Below are 15,666 nucleotides of genomic sequence, written 5' to 3' on the forward strand. Positions count from 1 at the left end.
ACAAACTTGGATAAAAGATTAGATGAGGCAGACAATCCTAAATCCTGGAGTAAACCAATCAATAGAGTTGATGAAGTGTGCATGAGACACGATATTGATTATGGGAATACCACAACGTTGGAAGAAAAGCATGAAGCCGATAGAGAAATGTTGTATAATTTGTCTCTGATACAAAATCCAACCTTGAGAGAAAAAGTTGATAGGTTCATCATGAAGAAGATGATTAGTGCTAAATTGAAACTTGGACTTGGAAATTCAAAAAACTTATAGGCTCTAATGATGCCATTAAGACTGAAGAGCAATTAGCTGATGAATTACATAAACCAATATTCACAAAGTTTCAGAGAAGGAAAGTTTATTCCAAGGAAGTTGATTATATCTGGTCTGCTGATTTGATTGAACTCAATAATGATAAGGGGTACAAGTATGCTTTAACCGTTATTGATTTGAGGAGTAGATATGCGTGGGTTGTCCCTTTAAAAAACAAAACAGGTAATACTCTTATGTTAGCTTTTCAACAGATATTTAATAAAAGTAAGAGAAAACCTAAAAAATTGTGGACTGATGAGGGTAGAGAGTTTTATAACAAGACATTTATGAATTTTCTAAAAAATAACAGTATTACATTATACAGTACCTTTAATGAAGGGAAGGCAGTTGTTGTTGAACGTTTTAATCGTACCTTAAAAGAGAGACTATAAAAAATTCACACAACTCGGTTCACAACAATGGTCATCTTTTATTCAGGATATTGTGGATAAGTATAATGACACGATTCACACGTCAACAAATATGAAACCATCAGAAACATTTACAAAATTAAAATATGAAAAAGAGATTAATGTCAGAAAACCTAAGTTCAAAGTTGGTGATATCGTAAGAATATATAGGTGGAAATCTCATTTTGAAAAGGGTTTTACTGAACCATGGACGAAAGAACTTTTTTAAAATTGTTGATGTAATAGATACAGTTCCTTAGACTTATAAAATATATGATTTGGAAGGGGAAGAGATTTTAGGTTCATTTTATTCACAGGAATTACAAAAGACAAAACTAAGCAGATAATACACCTTTGTGGACACTCGAGGGCCAAGTCCGAGGTGTACAAGTATATAATGTGTGTCAAGGGGTGGACGTTCTTACATCTGTGAACCCCAAACACAGAATCCTCAACTGAATAGTCAAGGCTTAACTTTTGTTTGTGTGTGTGTGTGTGTGTGTGTGTGTGTGTGTGTGTGTGTGTGTGTGTGTGTGTGTGTGTGTGTGTGTGTGTGTGTGTGTGTGTGTGTGTGCAATGGGAGCAATAGGTTGGCGCTTCACTCCCTCCTACTATACACCGTTGTGGACACTCGAGGGCCAAGTCCGAGGTGTATAACAGTATATAATGTGTGTCAAGGGGTGGACGTTCTTAGATCTGTGAACCCCAAACACAGAATCCTCAACTGAATAGTCAAGGCTTAACTTTTGTTTGTTGATGTGTATGTGTGTGTGTGTCCCAACCCTCACATTCAAAATCTCAACCCCAACCCTCACATTCAAAATCTCAACCCCAACTCAATCCTCACCCAACACTGTCTTTTTCAAAATGAGATTTCCACCTATATATATATATATATATATATATATATATATATATTTTACGTTTTTTTTTTTCTCTTCTTCCAATTCTGTCTTTTAAGGCTTTCAGGTTTGATGACATAGAAAGAGGGAGTAAGAACTTTCTTGATAGGTTTAAATCCCAAAGAGTGGTAGCATTTCAAGTCTTCAAAATAACCCCAACTTTCCAAGTCTCCAAGGTAGTTATTTAAACCATCAAGGCAGAACTCATTTACTGATTTTTTCAAAATTTGTGAGTCTCCAAGGTAGTTCCCATATTTAGAACCATCTTGGCAGAACCCTTTTCCTGAGTCTCCAAGGTAGTTATTTAAACCATCAAGGCAGAACTCATTTACTGATTTTTTCAAAATTTGTGAGTCTCCAAGGTAAAACTTGTATTCTGGCTCATCAACGTATAACTTGTTCAGTGGGTATTGTCTTGATAACTCACAATGAGTACTATTGCTGTAAAACTCTTTTTCAGGATTTTGCTGGTCTCCAAGGTATAACTCTTTGGTTGGGTCATCAAGGACGAACTCGTTCTGTGGGTCTTGGTCGCTCATAAGGTCTTCAACCAAGCCAACAATTTCGCCCCAAGTTGTAGCAAAAGCAGTATTTTCATTTCGTATTTCAGACACAATTTCCTGTGAGAGAAAATAATAATGTATTAATTAAGTTATTTAATTATTAAATGAGTATGCTTCAATCAAAGTTTGAAAATAGGAAAATAAAAATCTTACCTCAACAGATAAGAGGTTTGAATCCAGTTCATCAACTTGAAGGTTGAGTTCCATACAAGACAGAGAGTTCCAAGGAACACCAAAGTCATCCCACTCAAGGTCTTGGTCGCTCACAAGGTCTTCAACCAAGTCAACAATTTCGCCCCAAGTTGTAGCAAAAGCAGTATTTTCATTTCGTATTTCAGACACAATTTCCTGTGAGAGAAAATAATAATGTATTAATTAAGTTATTTAATTATTAAATGAGTATGCTTCAATCAAAGTTTGAAAATAGGAAAATAAAAATCTTACCTCAACAGATAAGAGGTTTGAATCCAGTTCATCAACTTGAAGGTTTAGTTCCATACAAGACAGAGAGTTCCAGACAAGCACACAGCACACCATTGCCAGCAAAAACAAATGTTTAAAATGGAGCCTGGGTTTGAAGCTTTTATAGAGAAAGACTGGTGGGTGTGGTTTCCTTTGGAAATTCCCTGGGCAAGCCGAGGCAAGCCTTCATTGGGAAATTTTTCAAAACCATAACATCCTGTAATTTTCTAGTGATTTCTTTGTGAGTCAGATATGAACTGGAAATGATGTAAGAGTGGGCGGGGCTAAGCAAAAGTAGGCGGGGCTTATGAAAAGTGGGCGTGGCTTAGAAAAAAATACCTCATGAAAAGTGGGCGGAGCTTAGCAAAAGTGGGCGGGGCTTAGGAAAAGTGGGCGTGGCTTAGAAAAAATACCTCATGAAAAGTGGGCGGAGCTTAGCAAAGTGGGCGGGGCTTAGGAAAAGTGGGCGTGGCTTAGAAAAAATACCTCATGAAAAGTGGGCGGAGCTTAGCAAAGTGGGCGGGGCTTAGGAAAAGTGGGCGTGGCTTAGAAAAAATACCTCATGAAAAGTGGGCGGAGCTTAGCAAAAGTGGGCGTGGCTTAGAAAAAATACCTCACAAAAAGTGGGTGGAGCTTAGCAAAAGTGGGCGGGGCTTAGGAAAAGTGGGCGTGGCTTAGAAAAAATACCTCACAAAAAGTGGGTGGAGCTTAGCAAAAGTGGGCGGGGCTTAACAAAAAAATAACCTGTGGCTCAGGAGGTGGTCAAACAAGAGCATTAAGAGAAGTTTATCATTTCGTAATGGCACAAAAGGGGTATCTTTAAAAATATAAAGATTCAAATGTTTTGTTTGTCAATATTTTAGATGGGGATTATTGTGCAAAGAAAATTAAACTATTGAAGGAATTTGAGAATGAACAAATCTTTATAGGTTCAATGAGTGAGCTGTTCAACCCCCAGGTGTTCAATTCAATGAGGTTCAACCTCCAGGTTAAAAGGGGAGACAAATAAATATACCTTGGGATAAAAAGGGGGTTTATTTTTAGGGAAAAAAAAGGGAATCGCTGAAAATCCCCCATTCATTTACATGGGGAAAAGTGAGCCAGAATCAGTATTCTTACCCTACATATATATATATATATATATATATATATATATATATATATATATATATATATATATATATGTATATATATATATGTATATATATATGTATATATATATATATATATATATATATATATATATATATATATATATATATATATATATATGTATATATGTATATGTATATATATATATATATATATGTATATATATATATATATGTATATATGTATATGTATATATATATATATATATATATATATATATATATATATATATATATATATATATATATATATATATATATGTATATATATATATATGTATATGTGTATATATATATATATATATATATATATATATATATATATATATATATGTATATATATATATATATATATGTATATATGTATATATGTATATATATATATATATATATATATATATATATATATATATATATATATATATATGTATATATATATATGTATATATATATATATATGTATATATATATATATATATATATGTATATATATGTATGTATATATATATGTATGTATATATATATATATATGTATATATATATATATATATATGTATATATATATATATATATATATATATATATATATGTATATATGTATATATATGTATATATGTATATATATATATATATATATGTATGTATATATATATATATATATATATATATATATATATATATATATATATATATATATATATATGTTGCGGATATATATATATATATATATAATATTATATATATATATATATATATATATATATAATATATATATATACGCGTCACGGCGTGCTGACGGCCACGTAACTCGAATCGCGGCACGCCGCCCACCGGACGGACAATCCAGTCGTGACCCTCTCGGACTAACGCCGGGAACCAGTCACGGGTGGACCTTTGGTCTCACCGCGATCGAGCCAATCAGCCCCCGCGTGGGATAGGGTTGCTCGCCAAATTCGACCTACCTAAGTACCCACGCGGAGGGTAGACCGGGCGATCGCACCTCGCCGCAGGTCGACTTCGGACACGGGCCACTTAAGCGACCCGTTCCGTACTATCAGAATAACCGAGCGGTGTTATCGTCGACCTCGACGGTTCGATTAATTATCGGGCGTATTCAGCCCACTACCAACCCTTTACGTTAAGCAAGATGGGGATTCAATAGAGGAAAAGACGAAGCGAAGCGGGAAACAGTTCAACACAAAGCACATTTATTCGCGGCACACGGGAGCACACATATACAATTCCACCAAATGCACACAGAAAAGACACAATGTAATTTACACAAAAAGCAAATGTAAAAGCGAAAACACAATGCAGAGCTAATACCGACTACCGAGCACACGGCAACACTTATACAATTCTACTTCACAGACGGCGCCGATAACACATACCCAAAACCAAGGAAAAGAATACCCTCAAGGATGAGGCGGGCCTGAGGCCGAGACCGGGTCGCGCCTACCCGTCTGGTGATGAGACGCGGAGCGGCGATGGCGCCTCAACTCCGCGGGCCTCGCGGACAGTGTCTGGTAGGGGGTGGGAAAGGGGCCCCCTTGGTCGCACTATCTCAGCGCGGGGGGAAACAGGAGGGGGTTGCTGATGCTCGGGGTATAGAGGATTTTTATTATCCCGCGACGAGCGTCTCCACATCGGCCAGGTCGCGCTGTCGGCCTCCCTGGGGTGCAGCTCCCGACGCGAGCACCCCCTCGTCTGGTGTCGCTGCCTTTCCACAGCTCCGTCCCCTCCGTTCCGACTCCAACGCACACGACGACCAGCTCCTCCTTGCCAACTCCACCGCCCGCGAAGTCTTGACTCTCTGTTTCCGACTCTCCTACTCTCCTACTCTCCTACTCTCCGCGTCTGGACTCCTTGGACTGACGAACACGGTCCTTTTATCAGCCCCGTAGCTTCGCCCTCTCATCTTTGACCTCCTCCCTTCGACCTTTCACCTCGCTCCCCATTGGCCCGAGAAAAAGTGGGCGTGAAGGCTTTTTGATCCATAAATTTGCATATATCGATCGCCCTGGGGGCGGGGCCAGTCGCCGCCTCGCTCACCGATTGGACGGCAAAAAGTGGGCGTGTGTCGTTTTTGATCCGTTTTTGAAGCACAAAATCCGTGATTTTGTACACGCTGTTCGGCGCGCGCCCTGCACGAGTCCAACACCGGTACCCACAGCGGGGCAAGAACGGTGGCGATGCGACGGTTGCGAGGTGTGACGGGAAGGTCGTGGCGGTTGTGGTGAAGCGGCGTTGTGGTTGGTGGTTGATGTTGTGGTTGTGGTGGTAATCATGGCGGTTGGTCCAAAATAAAGATAGCAAAAGAAAAACGGCTATCCTGAAGAGTCGCAGCACGCATAAATGACATGTATTCCCACTAGACAACGGGTTTGGGCCTAACTACACATGTACTTACCGAGATACCTCACCTAAGGGACCTGAATGGTGGTTTGCGAATTTGGTAACCACAACACTACCCCTCCCCTTTTACAGACTCGTCCCGAGTCGTCAAATTTTCGTGTGCCATCATGTGTAGTTTCCCCTAGTACATTTTACCTACGGATCCCTGAGTGCGACATTCATGGTATTCGTGTCCCCAAAATAAATAACCTGAGGGCTGCGTAACTATCTAAACAAACTCACTCACACGGACGACTTAAATAAAATTGCCGGCGCTAGACAGACATGCCGGGGGGCGCACTCATATTTACAGTACATCTTAACCTTAACTTACAAATTTTACACTAAACCATGGCCCAGGATCATTGAACTCTGCAAAAAGAAAGCAGTTAGCAGGGAGCCAGGCTGCCCGCATGCAGTCTCTTGCTCAAACAATGCAGGTGACAGGGAACGTGGCTGGCTGCTCACACGCAGTCCAAGGCCTTCCCTTTTGAACTGAACGCAGTGAACCACAACGGTGCATGGGCTGCACAAACGCAGTCTCCGTGCCAGCTCAAGTGGCACACGCAATGAACACAACGAATGGATGGATGAATGGATGGACCGAATGCAGTGAACCACAACGGTGCATGGGCTGCACAAACGCAGTCTCCGTGCCAGCTCAAGTGGCACACGCAATGAACACAACGAATGGATGGATGAATGGATGGACGCAAACACGGTGCACGGGCCGCCACTGCAGGCCCGTGTTGTAGCTGCCAACAGGGCAGTTCTTGCAGCTTGCAAACTGTTGCTTTCTGATCCTGGCGCACATGGAAACGAACAGGGGGGGCAAAGCAAAAATTGAACGGGGCTGGTGAACGTGGGCAGTGGGCATGGCATGGCAAAGGCAGCAGGCAAACACAGCCCGCAGAAGAAGGCCGCTGCAGGCAAACACAGCCGGCAGATTAACTGGCCGGCACAGGCCTTGAAGAAAAACAGCCAGCAGATGAACTGGCCGGCCCAGGCCTTGCAGAAAAACAGCCAGCCGGCAGACGATCCAGCCGGCACAGGCCTTGCAGCTAAGCAGCTGCAGATGAAGCTGGCCAGCCTTTGCCGTTCAGTGGAGGTTGGTGGAGGGAGTGCGGTGGTGCTGGCCACTTGGACCTACCTACCTGTCTCCCTCCCAACCTATCGCCTTTGCCTGTCACTGTACATACCCACTCCCTTAATTTGTCAAACCCCAATTTAGCCCCAACTTATTTTTTTTTGTCGTTTTTATTTTTACTTCCCCACTATAAATCGTCCCCTAACCCCCTTTATCGTCCTTGTTCGGCTAACCTATCCTGTCACCTAGCCTACTCCCAACCCCTACGTTCCCTTCCCGGAGGGGAATAAGGGAGAGCTAACGTCCTGTGTCGAGGCCCAACGAAGCCTCAGAATGGCCTCCCCAGAGTTCGGCGATCTATAACCAAAGTGGGTCCAGCGGCCCACAACGACAGCGAGGGGATGGATGGTGCGGAGGGGTACATCTCCTAATCTACCCTAACCATTTAACTGTTAAACTACCCTGGGGCTTTCAACAAGCGCCTCTCGCTTAAACTATTGGTTCTAACAACCCAGATTCCCGTCGCCTGTGTTGGTGTCCCCACAATTTCGGGCCTCGCCCCCCAATTTTCTCTCCGTGCCCTCACACGGTCTCCTGGCTGGGACACGTGGCTCCCTTTGGCAGGCACGACCCTCTGCCGAATCTCCCGCTATGGCACCCCCGGGCACTACACTGCCTCCGAGCCTACCAGCTCCCTAACACCGGGGAGTGCCCCCCATGGCACCTCCCCTGAAACGCACACGTGGCAGGCCGGCCTCCCGGGCCCCTTTCCGAGGGTCACCCGTGCCCACAACACTGCCCACGCGGCTAATGGCGCCCCGGGCCCTCGCACCAAGCAGGCGCACCCGTGCCCACTACTCTATCCCGGCCCCCCATGGGCCCATGGCCTACCGCGGCCGACTAGCCTGGTGCCCGGGGTACCCACTCAGCGATACTCACCTTACGCAGCCACGCTCCCAAGCCCGTCAACAGGGCTCCTGCACCCCTCCAAATGGGTTTCGAGCCTACACTCCCACCAACAACAAAACGACCTCCATTTTTCAATTTGACTAACCCAGCTAACTCACTTTACTCTGACCCCGGGGTCCCTTGGGCGGGAGTCACTCCTCCCCCCAATCACTCATCGCACCATGCATTCCCCATTCGCTCCATTCACACAGACCTGCTGGCCTCACTCACTCATCATGTACTCGCCTCACAACTCTTCAATACACACACCGCTGAACTCTGCCATCCTTCTAACTGCACCCCCTAACTAACTCGTGCTCCCACGTCGTCCCTTAAACGACAGCACGTTCCATTTAACACTACGTAGCTAAACTACGTCCCCTCTACACACTCACTGTCAGTCACTGTCTCCAAATAATCCCATTAATCAATTTCCCAGGGGGGGAATTTCCTCCCTTCCTACTGGGCTCGTGAACTCGTTGCAAGACTCTGAGAGCCCTGCGCCTCTGCGGGAGCGGCTGTTCCAGCACCGACTCCTCCGGCAAGACATATCCATGAGGGCGTAAGGTCGCCCTTGTAAGGCCTCAGGCGGTCCGCGTGGACGATCCGAGGGAGGGCTCGTGGTCCCATTTTAATTTTTAGGACCACGTCACTGACTTGCGCCAGGACAACCCCCGGGCCCTGCCAAGGTGAGGTGAGCTTCGGGCATCTGCCCTTCCTTCGCCGGGGGTTAAAGAACCAAATCTTTGCCCCCGGTGGGTATTTGCTCACCTGGCTCCGGTGGTCGTACCTGCGCTTCATTTTTATGCCCGCCTGTTGGAGCCGGTGTCGTGCGAAGGCGTGGACCTTCTCCAAGCCCTCCTCCAACCGACGGGCATAGCCCTCCCCCGGGGGCCTATCAAGCCGCTCAGACGTCGGACCGCACAATAAATCGACGGGGCTTCTCAGCTCCCGTCCATACATCAACAGCGCCGGACTACATGCGGTAGACCCGTGCTGGGACGCGCGATAGGCCATCAGGAGGTACGGAAGGTGTTCGTCCCAGTCCTCCTGGTTAGTGGCGGTGAAGAGGGCCAACTGTTGGACCAGGGTCCTGTTGAACCTCTCCACCATGCCATCAGACTGTGGTCTCAGGGGCGTTGTCCGTGTTTTTCGAATTTCCAGGAGCCTGCACACCTCTTTTAGTAATTCACTCTCAAAATTTCGTCCCTGGTCCGTGTGCAGCTCCTGCGGAATCCCATACCGGCATGTAAATCCTTCTACGAAGGCCTTAGCCACAACCCCTGCTTCCTGGCTGGGAAGGGCAAAGGCTTCTGGCCATTTGGTGAAATAGTCCATAATTACGAGGACGTACTTATTACCCTGGCGAGTGGGGGGCAGTGGTCCCAAAATGTCCATGGCCACTCGCTCCAGGGGAGCCCCAACCTGATGTAGTTGGAGTGGGGCCCTCATCCTCTGTGGCGGTCCCTTTTTTGCAGTACAGGCGTCGCATGCTCGACACCAGTCCTGTACATCGCGCCCCATGTTAACCCAATAGAACCGCCGGCGGCGCCGAGATTTTGTTTTGGTCCTGCCCAAATGGCCGCCGGCGCGGGTACCGTGCACCTGTTTCAAAATTTGGGTCTTAAACCCATCAGGGACTATCACCAGCCAAGAAGTTTGTTCAGAAGGAATCTCCACCCACTTGCGATACAAGATGTTGTTCCTCATTTCTAGGGTCCTCCACTGAGCCCAGTATGCCTTTGTTCGCGCCCCGAATGGGGTGATTTCCTCCCCACTGGGCCTCCTGTTTTCCTGGACCCATTTGTACACTGGCCCTAGCACCGGGTCTTCCCGCTGGGCCGTGCTCCATGCCAATCCACCAAATTCCTCTCCCGCGGTTAGTGGCAAAGTTGGGCCTACCACCCGGGCCGCACGGACTGGGAGTTTCGGGGAGGCGTCTGCCAATTGGTCCCTCTCCTCATGTCTCGTACAATATTTGCAGTTTTCCCTCAGACAGGGGCGTCGAGAGAGCGCATCGGCATTCCCATGAGCCTTACCGGCTCTATGGACCACACTGAAATCGTACTGCTGCAATTTTTCCAACCACCTTGCAATTTGGCCTTCCGGTTCCTTGAACCGTAAGAGCCATTGCAAGGAGGAATGGTCAGTTCGAACCAAAAATTTCCTCCCGTACAAGTACGGGTGGAAATGGCCCACGGCAGACAGCATAGCCAATAGTTTCTTGCGAGTTACGCAATAATTTCGTTCGGGCCTACTCATGGCCCGACTGTAATATGCGATCACTCTTTCCACGCCCCCCTGTGTCTGGGACAAGACTGCTCCCAATCCTTCCTGGCTTGCATCCGTGTCCAGGGTATACATCCCGTCATCGGTGGGGTACGCTAAAACAGGTGCGGATGTCAAACACCCCTTTAATTTGAGGAAAGCCTCCTGGCACTCCTCCGTCCAATTAAATCTCAACCCCTTCTCCGTCAACCGGTGAAGGGGCCTGGCTATCTCCGCAAAGTTTGCCACGAAACGCCGGTAGTAGGAGCAAAGTCCCAAAAAGCCCCGCACCTGTTTGACAGTTGTAGGTACGGGCCACTCCTCTACCGCTGTAATTTTTCCGGGGTCGGTCTTCACCCCCTCGCGGCCTATCACGTGTCCGAGATAGGCCACCTCTGTCGCGAACAAAGTGCATTTCTCTGGGCTCAATTTCAGCCCTGCCTGCCTGAGGTGCCCAAACACCTGGTCCAAATTGGCTATCTCCTGGGTGAATGTTTTAGCGTGTACCAGGACGTCATCCAGATACACCAGGCATGACTGCCACGGCATGCCGCCGAGTACACGCTCCATCAGTCTCTCAAAGGTGGCGGGGGCGTTACACAAGCCGAACGGCATCACAGTGAACTGATACAGTCCCTTCCCTGTGGAAAATGCCGTTTTCTCCTTCCCCGTCTTATCCATCTCCACCTGCCAATACCCACTCTTGAGGTCCAGAGTTGAGAACCATTTAGAGCCTGCAACGGCGTCGAGGGTATCGTCAATTCTAGGCAGGGGATAGGAGTCTTTGAGTGTCACGTTGTTCAGCTGGCGATAGTCCACACAGAAACGCGTGGTCCCATCCTTCTTTTTAACCAGCACAACTGGTGACATCCAAGGACTTCCCGAGGGCTCGATGACACCTGCATTGAGCATCTTCTCAACCTGTTCATCAGCCTCCTCTCTTTTGCTCCATGGGAGCCTTCGAGCAGGCTGACGGACAGGCCGGGCCCCATTGGTGTGGATCTGATGTTGCACCAGGCCCGTATCTCCAATATCCTCGGGTGACAAGGAGAAGATCCCGATGTGTCGGTCGACCAGCTTGTATAAGGCCTCCCGCTGGGCCTCCTCCAAATCTACACTACTCCGATTTACCATCTCACGAATGGGACCGGGCCAATTCCTAATCGAGTCTGGAGACTCCTTCTGGGGCCGGTCCGGCTCGACGTTATCGTCCCTCAGCTCTGCGACCTCTTTTACTGGGATGCAATCTGCCACCTTCGTGCCCTTCCTGATAGTGCGTGGTTCCGTGCTAACATTTATCACCCGTACGGGCACTACTGGCCCGTCAGTACTTACCAGGGTGCGGCCCACGACTAAGCCCGGGGTTGACGGCCCTGCCGGTAGTTCCGCTAGGCCGCAGGGGCCCTGCCACGTTGGGGGTGCTCGCCACCGGGCCGGGACCACCGCCTCGGCACCCGGGGGAATGACCACGGAGTCAGGAGCCTCCAGCTCCACCCTCTCATCCGTGCTCACGCCTCCTAACGGCAACTCTTCACCACCCAACTGCATGACCCCGCGGCCCAAGTCGATCTTACAACCACCGGCCGTCAGCACATCCAACCCTATTAGACATGGGTCGTACACCTCTGCCACCCAAACCTCTATCTTGGTTTTCACAGTGCCCAATTTAAACGACACGAAACCACGTCCTATGATAGGGGCCGTTGCCCCGGTAGCTAGCTGCAAACTATGGTTTTGCAGACGGTGGATCTCATCCCAACCGTCTACACTCGAATCAAGGACCACAGGGCTGATGATCGTGGCGCTTGCTCCTGTGTCCACCACGGCGTCTACCCCTACGCCGGCAATCTTGCACCGAATTGTTAAGCTACCTTTGCCAATTTGGCCACAACTGATGACCTGTCGCAGTTCTGAGGGCTCTTCTCCGTCTGAGTCTGCCGAACACGGCCCTACATGTTCGGCACTTCTTAGTTTCCCGGGGACTGGTGGGGGGGTGATGGTTGGGCCTGGCTATCCCTATTGACCCGCGGCGGAGTTGGTGGTCTAGGGGGCCGTGGCTCTTCTCTTCGCGGGGGCCTTTCCCTGCGCGGGGCGTTGCACCACCGCTGCAGGTGGTCCCCTGCGCCACAATTATAACACCTCTTCTGGTAAGGTGTTTGCCTCCAGTACGCCGAATTATACCCCCCTCCATTCCGAATTGGGGTACCCCCCGATGGCCCATCTCCCGCCCTTCCCGGGCCCGACCGCCTCTCCACAGGTCTCCCGAACCGGCGGTCGAACATGCCCTGCACCATCCTTTCCATTCGCGCTTGGTCGCCCAGGGTTGCCCCGGCTCCCAGCACACTGTCGTGCACGGGGTCCACCTGTCGGACTGCCACCGCGTGGCGCCCAGCCCCTCCCAATGGCGTTCTGGCTGCCTCCCAGCAGGCAGCAGTATCAGCCGCCTTCTGGAGGTTGTCCGGGCACCATACGGTGAGCAATGCTCCGACATCGGTGCCCCCTATTGCTCGAAGGAAATGGTCCAGGGCAATCTCCTCCCGGTACTCCGGTGGCATGTTGGTGTGCGCGATCCCCACCAAGCGGCGAATGTCATGTGCCAATTCTCCCAGCGATTCCTGGGGACGTCGTTTGCGCCCGTTGAGCTGAGCTTTAACAAGCTCGCTCTGCTGGTCCATGCCAAATCGGTTTTTTAGGGCCGAATGGAGATCCTCCAGGGTCGCCCCCTCACTGGGTACTGTGGTCAGGACTTCCAAAGCCACGCCACGCAGGGCCGCTGTGAGTTGTGCCACACCCTGCACCTCGTTCCAGCCATTGCCTCTGGCAACACACTGGAACTGGGCCATATATGCCCTCAAGTCCGTCTTGCCATCGTACGGGGGTAGCGGCACCCTCGGTTCTTTCGAGGTCTCCTCCCGTTCCCTAGGGACTCCGGGAGGAGTGTACCTCCCCAGTCCCAATGGTGCCTCACTCCCGCAGGGTCCGAGCCATTTGCCCGGGGGCTCCACCACCCTTGTCTGCGTCTGCCCGTGCCCCGCGTCGTCCCGCTTACTCTCCCAAGCCATTGGACTCACACTCCGCACACCCCCTGGAACAGTCATTCTGGGTACCCCCATTAGGCCAAAAGACCCCGCAGTCTCTACCCTCCCCAAGCTTGGCATGCTCACCCCCGCATCGGGCAAGCCTCCTGCTCCGCCTTGTGACACCGGCCCCACCTGGGCACGATCCGCCTCGAGGGAGTATATCCTCTCCCCCTGTTCCCGAAGGAGGCCACCCTGCTTCTCACACCAGGCCTCCACCCTATCCGCCAGTCTCTTCTCCATTTCCTCCATTTTTCCCTTTATTACCCCATTTATTTCCTCCCCTATCGTTCCTAACGACAGTTCCCCGACTTTTTCTCTTATTTGCTCCACCTCCCCTTGTACCTGTGTCACCATCTTATTTGTCTTGGATATTTCCTCCCTCGTTGTCCTAAACTGCTCTTCTGTCTCGCCCCGGTTTTTTCCTATCTGTTCCCCCAGTTCCTCTGTCTTTTCTCCGGCTTTCCGCTCCATTTCATTAATTACCTCCTCATGTCTCTTTCTACATTCCTCCGTCACCTTTTTTAATCCTTTCTGTGTCTCCGCTTTTACCTCCTTTCGCAGGTTTTCAACTTTGTCTGTCATTTCCCGATGTCTTTTCTCACAGTCCTCCTTCACGGCTCCCAATCCCTCCTTTATTTTCCCTTGTTCTCTTTTTAATTCCTCTATCGCCGTCGTGTTCCTCCCTATTTCCTCCTTTATTTGGTCTTGTCCCTGTTTTACTTCTCCCAATCCTTTTCCTACTTTGTCTATTTTTCCCACCACCGTCTTTATTTCGTTTACCCTCTCTTGTTTACTTTCTTCCATTGCGACTCCCACTCCTTTTACTTTCTCTTTTAACCCGGTCACCTCCGCTCGTATCGTGTCGACTTCCTTTTTCATTTCGTTTTTTAGTTCTTCCAAGCTTCCTTTTAGGCTCATTCCCATGTTCTGCGTCTCACCCCGCAGCTCTTTCATCACTTCCCTCATTTGCTGTGTATTCGCATCCATCGTCGTTTTCACTTCATTTGTATTTGTATCCATCTTTTCATCCATTTTTTGTGTATTCGCATCCATCTTTTCGTTCATGCCTTTCATTTCGTTTTTCATATTCGCATCCATTTTTTCGATCATTGCCGCCAGCATGGCGCATAGCTGGGCCATGTCGGATGCACTCAGCTGAGCCGTTTCGGCAAGGTTTGGGGAAGGGTTTTGGTGGAGAGGAGGGGGGGGAGGTGTCATACACCGCGGCCGCTGCCGCACCCATTTCGGGCTCTGGGTTCAGTTGGGCGAGTCCGTGTTCCTGCACAATCAACATTTCCTGCTCGGGGATTCCATCCTGGACCATGGATTCTACACATTCTACATCCATTTCTAATACCCCCGGCTCCCGCTCGCCTTGAGACGCCATCTTGCTTCTCTTAAAGGGTTAATTTGCTCGCTCGTAATTTGGAGGGAATCGGGGGTCGCTTCTCTCACCCCTGGACCGATTCCCGTGAATTTCGCTGGAGACAGGAGAGCCTGTTGTCCCGCTCTCCAATACCAGTGCCGCGAGGAGGGCGATGAATTTGTATCCCACTCCTGACACCAGTGTTGCGGATTTCGCGCCCGCCGGCGTGCTGACGGCCACGTAACTCGAATCGCGGCACGTCGCCCACCGGACGGACAATCCAGTCGTGACCCTCTCGGACTAACGCCGGGAACCAGTCACGGGTGGACCTTTCGGTCTCACCGCGATCGAGCCAATCAGCCCCCGCGTGGGATAGGGTTGCTCGCCAAATTCGACCTACCTAAGTACCCACGCGGAGGGTAGACCGGGCGATCGCACCTCGCCGCAGGTCGACTTCGGACACGGGCCACTTAAGCGACCCGTTCCGTACTATCAGAATAACCGAGCGGTGTTATCGTCGACCTCGACGGTTCGATTAATTATCGGGCGTATTCAGCCCACTACCAACCCTTTACGTTAAGCAAGATGGGGATTCAATAGAGGAAAAGACGAAGCGAAGCGGGAAACAGTTCAACACAAAGCACATTTATTCGCGGCACACCGGAGCACACATATACAATTCCACCAAATGCACACAGAAAAGACAATGTAATTTACACAAAAAGC

The 15,666-nt window shown here is 48.9% G+C and overlaps 2 protein-coding genes across 2 annotated transcripts in view; one reads left to right on the forward strand and one right to left on the reverse strand.

Moving 5' to 3' along the window:
- The window catches only part of LOC147033418 (uncharacterized), an 80,873-nt gene that overhangs the window by 47,766 nt on the left and 17,441 nt on the right, over positions 1-15,666 (forward strand). The gene's annotated exons all lie outside the window — the stretch shown is intronic.
- The window catches only part of LOC147033419 (uncharacterized), a 24,149-nt gene continuing 9,694 nt past the window's right edge, over positions 1,212-15,666 (reverse strand). The window contains exons 2-3 of the mRNA XM_085854583.1: positions 2,338-2,532; positions 1,212-2,241 (exon numbers count right to left, since the gene is read on the reverse strand). Of these exons, the coding sequence (XP_085710709.1) occupies positions 1,639-2,241; positions 2,338-2,532 (798 nt within the window). The 3' untranslated portion in view covers positions 1,212-1,638. The remainder of the gene's footprint in view (positions 2,242-2,337; positions 2,533-15,666) is intronic.

Source organism: Eptatretus burgeri, chromosome 2 (assembly GCF_056783735.1).
Source record: "Eptatretus burgeri isolate ZD-2024b chromosome 2, Ebu_testis_v1, whole genome shotgun sequence".
Lineage (NCBI taxonomy): Eukaryota > Metazoa > Chordata > Myxini > Myxiniformes > Myxinidae > Eptatretus > Eptatretus burgeri.